Here is a 20,549-nt window from a genome sequence, read left to right on the forward strand (position 1 = left end):
TGTAAGGTCTGTGAAAATGTGGAATCGGCTCCCTCAGGAAGTAGTTTCAGCAACTACTATAGATTGCTTTAAGAAAAAGCTGGATGATTTCTAGAAGCACAGAAAATAACTGGGGATTAATGTGTAAAGTATAAATAACAGTGACTGTTGATCCGGGGAACATCCAATTGTCTCATGGAATCAGGAAGGAACTTTTTTTCCCTGTGGAAGCAAATTGTACCTGGGTTTTTTTTGCCTTCTTCTGGACCAACTATGTCTTATAGGGTTTTATATCTGGGATATGTTTATTTCCCTTGTGGTTGAGCTTGATCGACTTATGTCTTTTTTCAACCTAACCTACTATGTAACTATGTAAGTCTTCTACCCCCAGAACTCAAATTGGACAGTAAAAAAGCTGATGGGTTCACTCTTGATCACTCTTTCCTCCTATCAGCATGCTCCTTGTTAGTATATTTGCATACAGCACATCCTGTTGGTTCCCAATCCTGCCTTCTCTCTTCCAGTTGCTGTATTGGTGATTACCAACAACATGTCACATTTAGGAACTTAAATTAGCTGCATTTGAAGCCACTCATGTGCATCTTTGATTTGAAGTTCAGCTTCAGGCAGTTACATAAAAAAAAATTTAAAACACCTATTGTTAAAAAGCCACACCACATGTCCTGTTTAAATGCCAGGGAAAAGGAATGCAATATATAAGAACAAGAGCTGTGGCAGCCTCGTGACCATATGGGACATTTTGGACAGTGATCCTTGCCAAAGAGAATGTAGTATGACTTTTAGGCAAATTCTAGAAACCTCCCAGCAGAAATCATTCGCTTTGTTAATTGGCAGGATAATGTGCATGACCAACATGGCAGGAAGCATAATTCAATATATATTTCTGACCCGTATCTAGTATATTGATCTGTACAATTTATTACTCGCCACCCATGGATGTGATTATTGTCTGGTGCTAAAGGTCCACTTTAAGGTAAGAAATTATTATATTATGTCTCCAAATGTCCCCAGAAATGTATATTATACCTATTCCAGTCTTAATTATCATTAAGACTGGAATAGGTATAGATTTAACCAATATGTATAGATTTGTCAAATCTGGAATAGGTGTAGATTTGACCACCATGTAAAATAATGGTTTGTTTGTATGTAAATGGTGATCATTTTTTCCTATTGAGAATCCAGGTCATGGTTTCTACTCTGGGATGGATTTTGGTATAAATTGTGACCGGGACTGTAATTCTGTAAAAAATATATTATGGAAGCCATCATGTCAGATGTAGGTAAGGAATATAGGCATCAAAAATCATTTTTTAAATCTAATATCCCTAATCCTTTTATCGTATCTTTTCATCCTGAAGTGTGATAAAGCTCTTGAGGACCTGCCTTTGCTGGAAAGATTATGGAAGTGATTGTGGGGTTGTGGCCTAGGCTCTGTAAATGGCCAAAAACTGTACATGGCAGTAATAGTTCAATAAAACATATGCCTGCGCAAAAACAAATAGAACTTACATCTGCAAAAAATTAATGTAGAAATTTATATATGCTATAAAAATATATTAAAAAAAAAACAATCATTCCTCCACAAAACAAAGCTCGTTGTGCGTAAGGGACCACCCCAGCTCAGCACATGTCCACTATGGGAATGACCGGCTTTGGTAGACTATGTAAACTTTTGAAGCTTAATAAATAACCAAAAAGAGAGCAATGTAACCATGATGTGTAAACAATTTAACCATGGACCACTTGAGAGCTAATTAGAGTGGACCTATCATTAATCATCATGCCGTGGCAAGTATCCAGAATCCAGACACAGCCTTGATAGTTCCACTGGAGCTACAAATCCTAATGTATCCCAAAATCACAAAGCACTACAATATTGAACCCATCATTGAGGGTCCTACTAGGATTCAAAGTCTCAATTTCCAAAACCCAGCAGCCATATTTGTTTGTAACGTAATTTTAGCTCTTCTTCTTGTTATTCATCTTGGGTCATCGATACGCCCTGCCATGTCAAAAACTGACAAGGCCACCAGAGAAAATGTCACCCTTGCCCAGGCATCATTACAAGTGATAGGTCAACTCTAAAGAGTTCTCCAGCTCTCCATCCAAAAAGCTATCTCACTACGTAGACCACCACCAATCTAAAAAATGTAACTTTCTATACATTTCATACCAAGATTTCAATAGAAAAAATAATTAATTTTATCCAGAACTGTTTATCATATGCTATTACGGCAGCCACAAAAGCCAGTGTTACCCCTCCTATCTCACTGGTCAGAAATCGACAAACCCTTGGCCAAAACTCTAACTGTATACCAAATCAATGTCAGATCTATAACTGGCTGGTAACTATGAGAGTCTTACCTTAAATCCTGGCATGCCAGGGGGACCAGGTGGGCCAGGTGGGCAAACAGCTGGACACTGTCAATTAATAAAGACTATGGTTAATGCCCATTCATTTATTGATGCCTGCTTACATGCCTTCAAGATTTCCAGGGCTAGGAAATGAGAACATTAGGGTACATACCTGCAAATCTCCATTGCTGTCAGGAACAACTCCTGGAAGACCCTATGATAAAACAACAGAGAATTGATAAGAGGAGATGCAGGTTTCTATCTGTAATATTCTGAATGGTGTGCCAGTGGGGTAAAAACTATACATTTTGGGTACAAGGCCTTACTCAAAAAGGAAAAGAACATTAAATCAAATGGAGCTTCAATCTGGCAATGCACAACCTTTTGTTTGATTGACTACAATATGAAATGTGGAATATTCATAAAGTAAACAAGATTATTGTCTCTGACAGATAACCAATTAGTTGCAGTTTTTTTGGATTATCTGATCAGCACAGACACAACACAAAAACACTCTAATCAATCACACATAATCAAATCAGCTTACCGGAGGGCCTGGTGGTCCTGGGGGGCCAGGAAGGCCAGATGGACCTGAAGGTCCCTGTAAAATAAAAGATCAAAAAGAGCTTAAAAATTACCATTGACAAACAAAATTGATAAGATGGGGCTGACTTTAATAATAATGGTATCATGCTTAACTGGCAGCAGTATGGATGGGAGTATTGTGCATCATTTTGATCACTGTGGTCTTTGTGTCCAGCGGAGTGTCGACTCAAGGGATTTAGACACAGACTCCATTGGGAAATCAGCAAGACACAAGAAAATGGTAGCAGAGTAATTTAAGGAAGAGCTTCGGGCATCTATTTATTGCTGTGTGCATCTCCACTGCACAAGATATATTCTACATTTCTTATCTAAATTTAGATAATAGATAACAATAAATAACATACCGCTGGTCCCTGGGGTCCTTTACCGCCTGGTAAGCCACTTGGACCAGCCAGACCCTGGAAAAAGGATACAGATCAGACACAGGAGGTATTTAGGGACACACACTTTATAATCACATACAATCAAAGCTAAAAATGCAATATTGTCTGGCTGAACATTACAGAGATCTAATACAGAATATCTCCAGCTACAGCCGACATAACAAAATATTTGGGCTGCCAATGCTGTCCTTCATCAATAAATATTATTTATCTGGCTGATTTGTTGACCCTATTGACTTAGAACTGGTATATTGATGGTAAAGGTAAATTAAATGTCAAAGGTCCTTCTCTGAAGAGCTGCAAGGGTAGCTGCCATTAGGTAGGGAATTCTAGTAAAGGCAATGACACAACAAAGCAAAGTTATGGAATAAGGGTATACAAGGCAATGGGGGTAATGGTGCAAACAAGGAAGCAAGGCAACAAGGAACGTGAGAGGAACTGGTAGTTTTAGAGAGGCGAATGAAACTGAAAGGTTTTAGAGGATGGGTGGCATTAGGAAGAAGGATAAAGAATAGATGTTATGGGGGAATGATATAGAGCAGGGGTGCCCACACTTTTTTGGCTTGCAAGCTATTTTTAAAATGGCCAAGTCAAAATGATCTACCAACAATAAAAACTTGACTTTATAAGTGTGCATGATAGAGTTCATTTTGAAGGACAGGGCTTCATGATCTACTCGCGTTGCCTTTGATCGTGATCCACCTCTTGGGCACCCCTGATATAGGGGATGGGTGGTGGGGAGGACAATGCAAAGACAGGCAGGATATAAAGTATGGGTAATAGGAAGACTCAAGATATGGGCAGGATATAAAGGGGTGATATCTGAATACAGGCAAGACATAAAGGATAATTGGTATCAGATAGGATGATATATACAAGATATAAAGGATTTCATACACCCTCTCTATCCTTTGGTGTATGGAATGTGCAGCGGCAGATCCATGCTTTATGCTTGGCCCATGTCCCCTAGCACCACTATGAGGTAGCCCTAAATTTAAACAGGGTTGTAGTCAGGGCTGGATCAATAATGCCTTCACCCCTATTAAATGTACAGCACTGTGTAATATGTTGGTGCTATATAAATCCTGTTTAGTAATAATATTAATAATAATAATGAGCACAGTATATTGGATTTGTTGGTTGCAGAGCACAGAACCACCATGAAAGTCTTTTGCTACTATCAGATTTGCTCATTCCTAATGCCAAACTCAAGTTAGCAAGATCTCCCCTCTAATGGACTCCTTTCGAAAGATCCTGCAGATCTTAAGAGAGATCTGGAGGTGGAATACCCATTATTTATTGCTCTCCTTGCATCCTTGCATCTCTGCAGTGTTTTTTGGTTGTGTACAAGTGAAGATAGTATTGCATACTTAGTGGCATTGTAATATGTTGGGCATATTGTGCACAAGGCTTTTTGACCAAATCTTCTTGGTTACTCAGATCAATCTCACTAAATCCTTGGAAAGTGCATTGAGATAGGTGTCTACCTGCATAAACACCTGTCATGTGTAATCTCTTATAATCTACTATATGTTTCTGCTTGTTTAACACTAGTGAAATGCTGGAAGTCTTCTCTCATTCCCCTGAATTTCACTAAACATAAACTGATCTGAAATATGGTAAATAATGAACTCATATGCACACTCAACAATAACCTCCCCACTTATCCTTCTCCTTATCTTTCTTCTTCCTAACATACCCCATCTGTAGGGTTTAATTTTCTTTTTCCTTCTTCCTCCTTAGGCTATTTCTCCTTTCATTACATAATGTTATAAGGATATAACCTACATTCTTCTTCTGATCATCTGTCTTTTTTTGAGGATCATCTCATACTTTGCCCCTGTATTTGTCTGGAGGATATAGTACTTTAATAAGTCTGTTTACTTTGTATAAGTTCATATTGCCATCAATTTCTTTCTGTTGCTGTGTTTTTAAAAACCATTAAATACAATGAAATATAAAAAGGTTGGTGGTATCGGGGCGGTGGATGAATATTATAGTGTACAGAGCATGAGTTATAAGGAGGTGCGGGGGTGAGTGGTTTTGGGGAAGTAGAAGATACATCCAGAATATAGAGGATAGGTAGTACAAGCCAGGATAGGGGGAATGGAGGGAGGTAGCCAATGGCAAGGTAAGGTAATATCAGGAAAGGGCTAGGTACTGACGGGATATAGAAGATGTGTAGTATGAGGGAGTAGGAGGATATAGGAATGTATAGAGGATGAGTGATATCAGAGAGGGGATATATAGAGAGTATATCCAGGATGAATATAGAGGATTGGCAGACTGAAGGAAGAGGAACATGCAGGCTTGATATAAAGGATGGATAGTATGAGAAAGGTGGCAGATATTGGCAGGATAGAGAGGACAGGTGTAATCAGAGAGGCATGGGGAGGGTTGCATAAAGAAGGAGTAAGATATAGGAAGGATTTAAAGGGTTGTATAAGAGAGAAGCAACATACAGGCAGCATATCAGGAAGGGATCATATTAGCAAGATATAGAGTATTGGTAGTGTAAGGGAAAAAAAAGATGGACATAGGAAAATAGGAGGAATCAAAAATGCTAAAGAATGGGTAGCATGAGGCAGGGGAAATATACAGGCAGGATTTAGAGCATGAGTAGAATGCGAGAGTGGGAAGATACTGGAAAAATATGAAGAATACGTAGCATGCAGAAGGGGAAAGGTACAGGCAGAATATAGAGGGTGGACGTTATAAGGAAAAGTAGGAAATGGAAAGTAAAGGCAAGATATAAATGGTATGTGGTAATAGAGAGAAGGAAGATACCAAAAGGATGTACAAGATTGGACAGTATCAGACAGGAGGAAGAAAAAGACAGAATATAGGAAGAGAGGAAAGATATAGGGAGGGTAAAATGATGGATGGTATAGGAGCTGTTAGATACAGACAGGATTTAGAGGATGAGTAATATGAGGAAGGGGGATGATACATGAATGGTAAAGGGGGTAGATGGTATTAAGCAGGAGGAAGATACAGGCTGGATATAGAGACCCGATGGTAAGAAGGAGGATGAAAATACAGACAGGATAACATGATGGGTGGTATAAGCAGGATATAGAGAGCGGGTAGTATGAGGAAGGGTAAAGATACATGCAGGATATACAATAGATGATAGGTGGTTTTCAGAGAGACAAAGTCATCATAGACAGAGGATGTAGAATGCAAGAGAGGGTAGATACAGGAAAGATATAAAGGATGAGTGTTATCAGAAGGAAGCAAGATACAAGAAATATATAGAATATAAGTGGTATCAGACAGGAGGAAGATACGGGCAGTGTATAGAGAATGAGTGGCATCAGAGAGGGGTAGGAACCAAAAGATATAGAGAATGGGTGGATTCCCGGAGAGGGTAGATACAGGATAGATTTCGAGGATTGGGGGTCTGGAGAAGGAAGATACAAGGAGGACATATTGGATTAGTAGTACAAAGGAGGGGGGATATGGTATGAAGAATAGAAAGGATACAGGAAGGATAAAGAGAATGGATGGTACAAAGAAAGGGGAAGATGTAGGTAGGATAATGAGAATGGGTAGTATGAAGAAATAGGAAAGATAAAGGCAGACTATTAGTGAATGGATAGTATAGTGAAGTGAGAGTGGGTAGATTTTAGGCATAATATAGAGCGGGGGTCAGCAAACACCGGCCTTTAGGCCAGATACAGCCTAGCTGGTAGTTCATTCCGGCCTAACATCCCCTGGCCGATCCGGCCTAATGCCGGCCGGCAACCCGTGGCTCCGGCGCCGCAGGTTGCCGGCGGATCAGCCAGGGGGAATTAGGAACTACCGGAGCCTCCAGAGATCTGGTGCCGCCTCCTTGCTGTTGCTCCCCTATTTACCGCGACCGGCATTGATACTTCCTCTGCCACGTGAAAAAGGGAAAGCTCCCTGAGGGTAAATCCCTCTCATCCACAATGCATACGGAGGAGAGGGATTTCACTTCATGGGGCGTTCCCTGGTGGTGGGTGGAGCCATTAGGGCGGGTCCAGCCTAGTGTGCTCCCGCCCACTCCATAAATGGCCTAGTGGCCATAAAACTTTGCCGACCCCTAATATAGAGGATGGGTGATATGATGGATGGGAAAGATACAGACAGGATAGAGAAGATGGGAAGTATACTAGAAGAGAGAAAATATAGAGGATAAATTATAAGGAGAGGTAAAGGAAGAATATAAATGATAAGTGATAGGGATAAGGAAAGGTAAAGGTAGAAAATAAAGGATAGATGGTACCAAGGAGTAAGAATGGTATCAGAGATTATATCAGAGGGGGAAAGATATAGGCAAGTTGGTGGGAGGTTTCAAGGAGAATGAATATATAAGGCAGAATATAGAATGGTTGGTATCTGTGAAGGGGGGGGGGGGGGGGGGGGGGGAATACAGACAGGATACTTAACATGGATGACATGGATGTTCTTAGGGAGAGGGAAATGTATACAGTATGGTAGATCAGAGAGAGGATAGTATCATGGAGGTGAAGGACATGGACAAGATATAGAGGACTGGTTCACGGAGGGAGTAGATACAGGCAGGATATATGGCATGTGTACCAGGGATGGGGAAGATGAGGGAATACATAAATAATGTGTGATATTAATGAGGAAGATGATGCAGACAGAACATAGGGGATGGGTGGTATCAGGAAGAAATAGATTTGGGCAGGATAGAGAGGATTGGTGGTTTGAAAGAAGGAGAAGATATAGGCAGGATAAAGAAAAGAATGGTATGAGGAATGAGGGAGGGAGAAGGTTTTATAGGGTGGTCAGTCAAGTAAAGTTATACCTAGGACATAAAGGATGGGTAGTATGACGGAGAGGGAGTATCTGGAATGGGGCAGAGAAGGTAAAAATAGAAAAGAGAGAAGGCAGAATAGACAGCTTAAGCAGCAAGAGCAACAATTTATGGCGAGCAGAGAAAGGAAAATATATGGAGTTGAGGTCAGAACCTTCATTGTTTGGGTGAACATGTAGAGAGGGCAGGCCAAGCACACAAGGATAAGTAGAATGCGTTCAACCCATTGCAACATAAGCAGAAAGAAGAATGTGTATCAATTACTTACAGGTGGTCCTGGTGGTCCTCTTCCCTATAAAGACAAGAGTAAAATAAACATTTACCAAACACTTATAGTCTCATGATTGTCATTTTTACTTATAAGTTCTGAATCTGTACTCACTGGAGGTCCATCAGGCCCAGGTGGTCCGATATCACCCTGTAACAAAACACATCATATTAGTATCTGATTTGTACCATTTGGTTTTATTATAATGTTTCCAATACAGTAATGCAGAAAGAGCCAGTATGCATTTTTCTTCATCGTATTCCATCTATCGGCAGACTCCTGTACATCTGCCACATTTCAGAAGGCCCAAATGTAAATGAAAGAGCATCATGGTTACCTTGAATGGTATTTTACACACCTCCCTAAAAAATACATTAAGCTATCTCAAGGATCCTTGTTCACCATCATCTAAAGCTGAGCTCATTTTAGACAAAGTAGGAAAAACTCACCCTTAGACCTGGAGGTCCATCAGATCCAGCCTTTCCATCAGGTCCAGTAAGTCCCTGAGTAAAATAATAAAAATGATTAGTCAGGCTTCCCATAAAGTTAGATTAATTCTATATCAGCATTTGTATTATTCAATAAGGTAATAAATATGTAGAGTTTTTAAAGAAGTCAAAATCCCACTTTTTTGCCTATCCTTGGAGTTTTGTTCATCTTGGAATTATCACAGATCTTCTGGTTGCGATTCTTGTCATATCACTCGTTCTATGCAACCTCCCTTGGACAAGTTACATTAGGGTTAAAAAACAGTTGATCATTCAACAAGGAAACCAGTATTCCACCAAATAAATATACCAAATATAAGTATATATTAAGTGGTGATATATGGCTGCAGTGTACAATAAAATTGGTGGATTCTTTTGGAGCAGATTAATCATTTAAGGACTTCAGATTTAGCAACACAAAGTTCCTCTGACCATCTGGCTCTTGGCAAACTAACTCAGAATTTGGAGTCTGCCTTGCAGACTTCTTTGAGGAACCTTCTGACATATAGATAAACTATAACATTCTAACAATTTATGATAAAATGTATCAAATGATTACTAACTAGATGGTTGGTGGAAGATCAACTGGTAAATATTTACTTTAATTTCACGTTCGTGTGGATATTGATAACTGAGTATACAACTTGTGCACTTGGCCCGACCAATAAAAAAATCCAACGTAGACACATAAATTTTCTCTGTAGTTTGGTAGAGGGCATGGCCAGAGGGCGCATAGGACCCACATTTTCCCAATCTGATTGCAGTCACGTTGGGTACATTCGATATGTTACCCTTTCCCATAATCCCTTTTTCAGAAGCTTCAATTCATTACTTACGTCAATTCCTGGAAGGCCGGGCAGGCCGGGTTTTCCAGCTTCTCCTGGTTTTCCTGGGGCTCCCTTTGGACCCTATCAAAGCAGAATTCCGAACAAATTATTCTTTAAGGAGCTTATAAGCAATGCAACTATAAAGTAAGCAACTCAATTTTAACTAATCACATAAACAAAGAATAAATGTATACATATATATTAAAGCTGAGCACCAGAAAGATATGAAATACAGATTAATTAAGTATTTTTAATGCAAGCCGTACATGAATATAATTTCATATCAGCTTCTTGCAGCCATTGTGCAGCACAGCACAGATTGGAGGGAAGAAGCAGCACAAGTAGCCATTGAACTGTGCTGCAGTGTACATATAATAAGAAGGAACATGATCATAGAAGAAGAAAGCAGAGAGGCCGTGAGATGATCCCATCACTGTGCTGCTTCAACATTTCACCTTCCAGTCACAGATCATTAAGTTTTAGCTAACTGCAGCATAGAAATATCATCAAGTTTTCTGCACTGCCAGACACGGCTGTGTAAAACAGATCAATTGTCAGGTAAATTAGTTCTTTAACCTGTCTATCTCTATAGCTGGAGTCCAGCTTTAATATCTTGTGTTTTATATGATCCACATGTTTTACTTACTGCAGGTCCAGGTAAACCCGGGGGTCCGACTTCACCCTGGAAGAGAGAAAATGATGGATGAGCGTCCTGAAAGTAACAAAACACTATTTTCTTTTACATTAAGCAGCAGTACAGCATTTGTGCAAAAAACTATTAATTTTTGTTTTACCAATGTCAGCTTAAATAAAACATTTCATTTAGATAAATTTGATCTTACACTGTTGCATGACCGTGGCCTAAGCAATAAAATCTGATTAACTGTGCAAAGCCAGAATATTTCTACATCTACAACCTTCAATAAAATACAATGGGCGGCTTCTCTACTTCTGCAGTTTTAATCAATAGTGTGCACCAAAAACCTCTAATATTTCTTCTTCATCTATTGATACCTGGGTGGGGGGAACAAGTAGTAGGAGGGAAGGGTGTCCATTCTCTACATACATTGTACAATAGGTTGTAGCTCTTTCTTATCTCAGAAGACAGCTAGTATGACATTCCTCCAGACATCGCTGGCCAAAGCTCCTTGGGGGAAGGAGCAATACAATGGTTGCCCAAGGCCAATCCAGATGCCTGAATCTCTATGGTATGTTTAGGTAAAAGAGGGGAATAGTAAAAAAAATGCTTGTATATGCCATGCAGATAAATAAATACAAATTAAACAAAGATACAATGATTTCACACAGGAATGTTTTTGTAGTTTGTATTATACTTGTATGCTTATACAAAACATAACAATAAATAAAGGCAAGATTTTTTTATATACATACCTAATATGTTTATTTGCCATAATTAATATAAATAAACAAGGTCAATGATGAAAATTGTAAACCTTATGTTTAGTAATTAGTTGAACTTTCCAGTAATAACATCACCCTGGTACTTTCTGTAGCTGCTGATAAGACTTGCACAGATGTTATTATATGTTTTGGTCTGTTTTAGGTTATGTGTATTTGGAAAGTCTTGTTTGATAATCCAGTTGAAGAATGAGCCACAACATTTCAATGGGTTTGTGGTCAGGACTCTGACTTGCGCTTTCTATAATACAGAACCTTCTTCTGTATAAGAAGTCCCTTTGTTCTTGCATTTCTGTATCATCATTATTGTTGTATAACCCAATATTTGCATTTTAGACAGACTTGTTTATATTCTGCTGTGGAATTTCCTGATACAGCTTGGAATTTCCTGGTCCCCCAATGACTGCATGCCTTCCAGGCCCTAAGGGGCAGTAGACAGATTTTACCTAACATTCCTCTTAGATTGTAAGCTCTGTTGGGCAGGGGCCTCTCCTCCACCTGTGTCATTGTTTGTATTAGTCTATTATGCAGATTTCTCATTTGCATCCCCTGTTTATTGTATAGAGCTAATATGTAATATATTGGTGCTTTTTTAAAAAAAGGGTAATGATAACAAATCATAATGCAGGTATAACCTTTTTTTACTCCAAAAGTATGTTTTACATTAATTTATCTATAGAATATAGTTCAAGTAATGCTGAAAAACATCCGGGAAGTGGACCAATACAGGGCAAAGCAGCAGGTTCACAGGTCTGCAGGTTCACATTTGTTACCCTGTAGAAGTCTACAATCTCTTTGAGGATTATACAAGTTATTTGTGAGGAACACACAAGAATATAGTTCTTCTATTTGCAAACTAGCTGTCTGACTGATGAAAGCCCAGATCTTAGATAGAAAGCAATAGAAATGATTTTAAAACTTCGCCTCTGAATCTTCATTTAAACTACATTGCACTTTATTCCATTTAGGATAAAGTATTCATTTATTTCAAAGTCTGGGCTGCACCTTATTGCAATACCTGGCTTGGCATTCATAAAACAATATGATTGTTTAATCTACTTTAGATTAACACCAACCTCAAATATTTAATATAGAGTCAGGACAGATCGTGCACTTCATACCTGTTGGTAAAGTCAAAGCTCACCAAATGTGTAACAGACTATATAAGGACCATATAATCTCCAACTCCAGTCCCTAAGGGCCACATACAGGCCAGTTTGTTCATAAATACATACATCAATTCATAATTCATACATATCTAACTGTAAACTAAACCTTGCTAAATTTCCTGAGAAATAGTTAAAACTACACTCTGAGTCCCAGAGAAATCGGAGTTGTATACCCCCGATGTGGTGCAAGGGTCTGCTGGATACGCACTTGCTAAAAGCTGTATCCAAGGCTTTATAATCCAAGATTGCAAATGTGTAATGTGTTATGCCTTATCCCAAGTATGTTTAATATACTAAAGGTTTCTGCCAGTTTCCCAACCCAGGTGCTGGTTTCCCATGCAGGCTCTTCACCTCATTCAACACAATAGTTATACAGAAAAAATGGAAACCACAGCCCGATAAAATAACTGTCACGTCTTGTCTATTGAATCTTCAGGATAACAACCCTCCTTCTAATGATAGGAGCTCAAGTGTGGTGTCAAGGAATTTTTCTATATATTGTTTTTTCTCTTCCTATTTGTGGTTTGCACACTCCTGCCTTTGATAACCTTAAGGCTCCATACACACCATTGTGCTGATATAACGGTACATAGTATGTGCATTAACACAGCTCAAAAGTGTGATCCCAGCATGATTTACCCATTTGTTTAATAAATTTGAATAAAAGCAAATATGTGTAACTTGTATTGTTCATTTAATAATTACAACATAGAAAGAAGGTCAAACTTCTGGAGCCATTCAGAAACCTAAAGGTTCACAGACATTCAACATGCTGGATGTATCCTAATCATTGCCTTGGTAAAAATAATTGCCAACATAATAATATCAGCATTAAAATGATATGCCTGTATGGCACAAAATAACTGGAAACATATCCCTGGAACCAACTGGAGTTTTATTTCATATATATATATATATATATATATATATATATATATATAAATATATATATAACTTTATTAGCATTTTGTCAGAACTTTTTTCCTTTACAATTGACCTTTTCTCAGGGGTTCTCTTGCAGATATATTGGTATTTTTTTAACCTCTCACTGGCTTATTTGCAACAAGGAGTTTTCAGGGCTGTGAACTAGCCATCATTAAGGAGTGTTGCCCCCACCCACAAATATATCTATTGGCTGAGTATACGGTAAATATCCACATGGGGGATGGCTTGGCAGCCAATAGATATAGACAACAAATGCCTATTGGCCGGAGAATACTTTTCTTTGCCTCTCTCAGCCCTGTTTGTGTTATTCTTTATTGGAGAGTAATGACCTTCTCTCTTTATCCTAATGACATTGATTATACCTAGGCCTGACCACTGCAACCTGGGAGTAAGAGAAGTACCCAGGGCATCCAAAGGCCCCGACAAATAAACAAAGTGGCAAAGGAGTGCAGAGTACAATAAAAAATGTAATGTTGAGGTTGCAGGTAAAAACGTTTTATTGCAGAAAAGACTTTAGGGGTCAATGCATAAAAGGGTAATCAGTACTGACAATCGACAGTACTGATGCAAGAGTTCAACACTTTAAAGGTAGAATACCAAACGAATGTGTGATTTAATTGGGCTATTTCAGCACGCTAAGCCACGCATAGCCCAACTACACTAGATATTTACAAATGTGATACAGTGAATATATAGTGCCAATGTACAATACCACATTAGTTTGATTCATATTCACCCTCAATTTCATGCACAATTTGTCTCGATTATCCCAGCACGTTTCACCCAATGGCTTCTTCAGGGGACTTTTAATGGAGACTTATAATGTGAGTTGGTAGTAGCTGTGTAAAAAGGAATCCCTTCGGAATGACAAAAGTCAGGATTGTTTTTTGAAATACAGAGATCAGTTGCTCTATTCACATGACTGTGGCTTCTGATCGCCAATTTAGGGAGATAATACAGTAAGATAATGAAAGCACCGATCAACACCCTAAAAATCAAAGCAAGCAAATTTGCCCCACAATATGTCAATGAAAATTATTTTGGGAGCTATTGGAGGGAGGGTAATGTTCTTATAAGCATCTAGTAACAATTGCCCTATGTATTTTTTATACAAAATGTATACTTTTTTTGCATTAAATTCAATTAGAAAATGAGCACATTTTACTGATTATTCATGTGAAAATGATGTTGATTTTGGGTAATCATTTATAAATAGTCTTGGTAAACACTTTTTATATTGAACCACAAGAATTTGTAGAGCGCTGCATTCAGATGTATAAGTCGTCTTCTGACAACGCTCTGGTATACAAGCATATCAAGTACCCCTTACATTCATATTCTTATATGGTATTAATTACTCTCATACACAAAGGTAACTTGTATTTTGCACTGGAAAAAAAGGAACTATTTAAGGATCCTGTGAATAAGGATGAGTCCTGTTCAGAAAAGTCTGAGCTGCTGGGATGGATGTGGTCTGTGAAGGTAGAGAGCACGGCTCACACATATGGAGCGGCACACAAGGACCTCTGTGCACAGTCTGGTCCCTCCTGGTTGGAGTCTGGCAGGGAGGGAGGGAATGCTGAGAGCAATACACAGAGCATCCTTTGTACCCTACTGAATAAACACGCTTACTTCTCCTGCACACAGGAATTTATTTAACCTGTTAGCTGCTTCCCCAACCAATTACAGGACGAATTGATACACCAACCGATGCCCCATTCGGTGGAGAAAGGGTCAACCTGTGCAACTACTGTGCATACAGCTCTTATCCTAGTCACTATGTCCACCCGTCACCAATCAGATCTACTTACATCTATTCCATCCTTGCCCAGTGTTCCAGGAGGTCCAGGTGGGCCGGGTGGTCCTGGAGGCCCCGCTCTCTGCAAAAAAAGACAGACAAGGAGATATTGTCATTAGCTGGTAGGTCCCAAAGACAAGGTCATGTGAGGTCAGATGTCAAATAATAGTATACCAAATATACCAAGTATACCCTTAGATTCTGGGAAACCCAACCAGTTACAGTATATATGGTCAATATACTGTTCTCTTTCCAACAAGCTACAAGGAAAAGGGTTATTCAGGTGATCCTGAAATACTGAGCACCTGGTAGATAAAAAGTAACAATTTCAGATATTGGTAACACCTTTATTTACTATCAAATGACTGAATTATATTCAGGGAATAGTCTTAGATGATAAAATAATTTTTTAAGGTTGTACTGCAAAATTTGCTTTTTTTATACTTAGTGGACTAGATTGACCTTTATTGGTGACACAACTGCCAGAGAACTCTAATAGCAACTCAGCAACCATATAGATATCATCTTTCTGTAGCTTTGACTTGAGAGCTGAATCCATTAATTGGTAAAAAATAAAAGTTTTCTAGGTCCCTGATAACTGTGATTAGAAAAAGTCAATTAATTCTGAGAATCAACTTCAGAGATGGACCATTACTTTGCCTGTCCATTGTGGTGATGGGAAGAGATCACATATACTTCTTGTATACATATATATAGAAGAAATATTTGGGAAGACCTCTGATGTGACATTCCTCACCTTTGTGATGAGGGACAACACTCCTGCACCATCTGGCTAATGTGGAAGAATCATTTCTGGTATGCTGGAAGTGTTTCTCTTTCTGCAGGACAGTGGCCTTTAATTTGTAAATTGCCCTTTTCTCCCAATGGTAAAAGATTGTCCTGCCATGTAGGGGGCAGTATACATGTGGGGGGTAGCACACCGGTCGTAAAGGCACGGCACAGTACACCCATCATACGGGCAGGGGGCAGCACACAGTCATATACATAGGGGATAGTACATGAGCAGTCCCAAATACAGCCATTTCTTCCCATTGTTTGGAAAGTGTCCTCCTGATTTTTCCAAAAGTGTCGGCACTTATGTCACTCGCCTCTGAATGCTGCTATGACTGAAACACAGATTGTAAAGTTCCAAAGTGAAAAACTAGTCTGATAAATGCTCTGGGACATGGAGGGCTCATACAGTCTGTGCATGAAAGCCATGTCTCCCAACAAAGGCAGTTTATGTGATTTGGAAGAAAAGTGAACTAATCTTGGATTTTTATTCTATAGGACAATGTCTGTGGGATCACAAGCTCCTTTGTGCAAAGATCATCTGATGTGCAGAAACTGGAAAGGTGTTCAGGCTGATTCTATCACAAGGTTGTGTTATCAACAAATATATGCTGGATGCCATGGGGCTGATAGAAAATAAACATACATGGGTGCGGTGTGAGAGTAAAAAATACATTTCCAGGACCCAGGAAATACAGTTCTAGGTAGATAACTGTCACTTGGTAACTAGTTAGCAGCCAATATTAGTTTTTATAGGAACCACATTTGCTGCATATAAGGCTCTGTGGTCGGCAGAACCATAAGGACATCCTGCAGGCTGGTCCACTTAGTGCCAGGTTGAGTGGTTTGCTGCCACTGCTTACCCCGGTACCAGCCCTCAAACCATAAATAGGGACAACCTAGATGAGCTAAAATATTCATTATATCCATGCCAATGATAAAGATAACTTGGCCATAAAGATTTCCCAGCCGGCTATCACACATCAACAATCTAATTAAATGACCCTTCTCTATTCCATTACATTTCTTGACTTTCACAGCTCATGTACTGATGTAACTTTGGCCAAACTGGAGCTGAAACTTTCACCAGTGTGCCCATTGGGGTAAAAAGAATTACATATTGTACAAGGCTGCTAAATATGTTGGTGCTTTAAAATTTGAAGTTAACAATGACTCCCTGTGTGTCCATCTGTGGGCAATGCCAGTCCTAAAGGGCTATCATCTTGATGGGCAAGCTTAAGAATAATGGAAAGCCTCTGTATAATAATAATAATAATGCAGTGTTAGTACTTGCTGTTAAATCTCAATGCACAGAGGTTGAAGGACTGGACTGTAAACCAAGGCAAGCAATAGTGGGCTATAACAGAAGGTATCACACAATCCTCACTGTGTTCCAGCAGACAGGAAATGTTTATATAACTTCAGAGACCCCTCAAAGGGGAAGCGGATAAAAATGGGCACCATACGTGGACACAAGACAAGAGGGTCTTTGTTTTGGGGGGGTGGAGGGTGGAATGATCCCCTCACTGACATTCTATAATGGAACACAGTAAAGCCATAGAAATAGCAGAGGACGGTATAATAAACAAAACACTATAATAAAAATCAAAAGATTATAATACAAAGATTAAATAATACCGATAGATCCTGGGAATTGTTCAGACCAGTACATGGGTCAGTTACTTTTATTACATATTATCAAAGCAAAGATAAAAAGTACAAACGTCCAAAGTTCAGTAAGTCATAGGGACTGGTGTTTATGTCCTAAGGATATTTATTGTACAGCGCTGTGTAATATGTTGGCGCTATAATCCTGTTTATTATTAATAATATTAATAGGGAAAGGTGGAAGCTGGTTGCAAAGGTGCTAGCTGTTCTAAAATTCCTCTAAATTGTGTTACGAATGATTATGTTGTAGCTTATAGCATATGATGGACATCATTTGACAAATGCAGGGACCCCCTTCGGCTCCCATCTTTTTTACAGTCTGGGATGCCATGGCAGTGCGTTGCAAGGGGTGCAAAAACTGAACAGAACACCGCAAGGCATTCTATCAAGCAGCAGGCTATTGCTGAGTACAGAATACCCTATGGGGAATGAAATAATCACTGCATGTATTATTTAGTCATATTTAAAGCACAATATTTGCCTTAGAATGCACAATGGCCAGATTACAGATTAGTTAATCATTTCTGTATGCTGTTCTAAACAATAAAAAATGAAGTTTAGGTATTTAAAGCAGTACTTATTGGAAATAAGCATTATGCTAAGTTAGTGCATCTCTACAAGCAACAAATCCAATTCTATCACTATGTAGCAGTGGTGCAAACCATTGATTGTGCCCGCTACATTTAAAGGGTAATAAAAGTTTCAAACATGCTGGAAATTTTCTGTGCATCTTAATGTGAAGGTTCCATTTTCTGCAGGTAAAAGAGAAGGAGATTTTGTTCCAGCAGCAGCAGGGTGTAGGATAGAAAGCAACAAGTCATAGAGGTACAGAAGGTGCCACATTGTGGCCACCACAGAGGAAGCAAGAAGAAGGCATGTTCACTTACCGGCGCTTGGGGTGCCACAAAGTGGACCAATAAAAGGAACCCAAGAGCTGGGAACCAGACCATCTTTTCCCCCCGAATCTTTCAACCCCTCCGCTGGCTGCCTACGGTCCCTGTGTGCCCCCTGCTCTGCCAAATTGCAGCCCCTGAGTGAGGGGTGTTTGACTCCGGATTGAGTTCACTCTGCTGGTCCTGGGATGTGCAGAGGTAGGGGGCTTCAGAGTTGTGAAGGAGGAGGAGAGAGAAACTGAGAGAAGGGAGGGAAGAGAAGATGAAACCCACCTATGAGTGTGGGCATGGATGATTGGCAGCTGCAGTGCCTGGAATGTAGGGAAGAACAAGGACACGGGGAAGGTGGCAACCTGGAAAGCCCGGGAGCCCTCCTCCAATTTCTAGCTAAAGCTCAGTGTGGACCATTCTCATACAAGAACACTGACACCTCCTGAAGGTCCCCCTGGCATGGGGAAGAGTTAAAAGGGCAAGCATCAAGCGCCCATCAATTTATAGGAAGGAGGTGACTTTTAATCAACAAAAATTCAGGTCCCAAAAAGATTGGGGTGCCAATACCTAAATAGTCTTCATTCACCTTTGACTAATCTTTGGAGCAACATTAATGAGATAATAAAATATTGGACTAGTTTCCTAACATATATTACATACATGACTGTCAGCTGCCATAACCTTATAATGGCGGGTATAAGGCATTGCTTCTTGTCTGAGGCTGCCACAAGCAGCTAACCATCACTTTAGGATAAATCTGCAAGACACAACAATGCAAAAAGTCATATGAAGGAGAAAAACTATAAAAGGAATAAAAAGAATGAAAAGTGTACAGGATGGAGAAGGGTCAGGCTTTTGCCCCATTAAAGAGATTTCTTCTTACTTCCTAAGTAAGTCCCGAGTTTATGCTCGGAGTCATGACCATTATTCATCATTTATGTATAGCACCCAGAAAACATTTTTGAAGGGTTAGAATGTCACTTCCTGTCCAGTCACTCATCATGTTAACAGGAATTGTTTAATGGAGATGCAGTTTTCAATAAAAAACCTGCAAGGTTGTCAGGATGAGGCTTGCTGAGCTTATCATATTTATTATGTAGAAGTTGGCAGGCATGCTTGGAATAGGACCCCCCTGGGAGGTACTTATGATACCATTGATGAAGAATAAGCGACAGGATCGCAATGTGATCCACAATTAAAGTTTATTTGTCACCAACGTAATAATATTGTCATGCTTTACATCTCTTTTCTTCAGGCACTGACTCCCTGGGAGTTTGACACTTCTTACTGAACATTCTTATTTCTTAATGTTTGCCAAGCAGGATTTGAGGAATGTGACAGTTCTCCGTTACTGTGCCAAGTGACCAACAGACCCGGGGTCACATGTCTCACCTCCCCCTACTTGTTGGGTGCTGGGAATTTATTTTTTATTCTCAGAGAGATAAATCTCATACAGATGTCTGATGGTTGTCAGATTGTCCTTGGTGTTTTGTGATTGCAGTGACAGATGAAAGGATGAGTGCTGTACACAAAGCACCATTCTGTTCCCTGAAATGGAGAGGGTAGGACATGCAAGTGGCGCCCTGCTGTGCGCTCCTCCATAGGAGTGAGCGGTCACTTCCTGTATGTTGTTCCACGTCAGATTAATAAATGACGCCAGATTTTTGCCAAAGACAAATAAGACCATGGGAATCCTCAGATGTGTACACGTAGCTTGAGTAGCATAGACATGGAGGCACAAACGTACGTTATAAGGTGGTTACACATTTTGCAGTGTAATTGGGCAACTTTTATTATATGCAACAGTGTTATCCAGGTGCATGTCTGTAGCCAGAGACATGCACGGGAATGTGGATGGAAGGTAAAACTTGCTGGGGTGATTGGGTAGCAGGGCATTAGGTATTAAATGGTTAGATCCTCAAACATATTTTCTGCAATTTGTGACCCCATTAGAATATTTTCCTTTACTTCTTGTCTCGCTGAAGATGACAGCACTGAAGTGTAAACACAAAAAAGTGGAGATAGAGCTATAAAAAGCTCCCAGCAGTCACAGACTTCCCTTATTCTAATAGAAAAGTTTGTTCTCTGCCATTTTCAATTTGTCCTGAACTCATCACCAAGACAGGAAGTAAGGGGA

At 39.6% G+C, this 20,549-nt stretch overlaps 1 protein-coding gene across 1 annotated transcript in view; it reads right to left on the reverse strand.

Moving 5' to 3' along the window:
- COL9A3 (collagen type IX alpha 3 chain) overlaps window positions 1-18,636 on the reverse strand; it is a 37,164-nt gene extending 18,528 nt beyond the window's left edge. Inside the window, exons 1-11 of the mRNA XM_072414424.1 lie at window positions 18,416-18,636; window positions 15,082-15,150; window positions 10,384-10,419; window positions 9,747-9,818; window positions 8,872-8,925; window positions 8,537-8,572; window positions 8,423-8,446; window positions 3,309-3,362; window positions 2,906-2,959; window positions 2,531-2,572; window positions 2,368-2,424 (exon numbers count right to left, since the gene is read on the reverse strand). Of these exons, the coding sequence (XP_072270525.1) occupies window positions 2,368-2,424; window positions 2,531-2,572; window positions 2,906-2,959; window positions 3,309-3,362; window positions 8,423-8,446; window positions 8,537-8,572; window positions 8,872-8,925; window positions 9,747-9,818; window positions 10,384-10,419; window positions 15,082-15,150; window positions 18,416-18,478 (561 nt within the window). The 5' untranslated portion in view covers window positions 18,479-18,636. The remainder of the gene's footprint in view (window positions 1-2,367; window positions 2,425-2,530; window positions 2,573-2,905; window positions 2,960-3,308; window positions 3,363-8,422; window positions 8,447-8,536; window positions 8,573-8,871; window positions 8,926-9,746; window positions 9,819-10,383; window positions 10,420-15,081; window positions 15,151-18,415) is intronic.
- Window positions 18,637-20,549: the final 1,913 nt, after the last annotated feature.

This window comes from Pyxicephalus adspersus, chromosome 6 (assembly GCF_032062135.1).
Source record: "Pyxicephalus adspersus chromosome 6, UCB_Pads_2.0, whole genome shotgun sequence".
In the NCBI taxonomy this organism is placed as follows: Eukaryota; Metazoa; Chordata; class Amphibia; order Anura; family Pyxicephalidae; genus Pyxicephalus; species Pyxicephalus adspersus.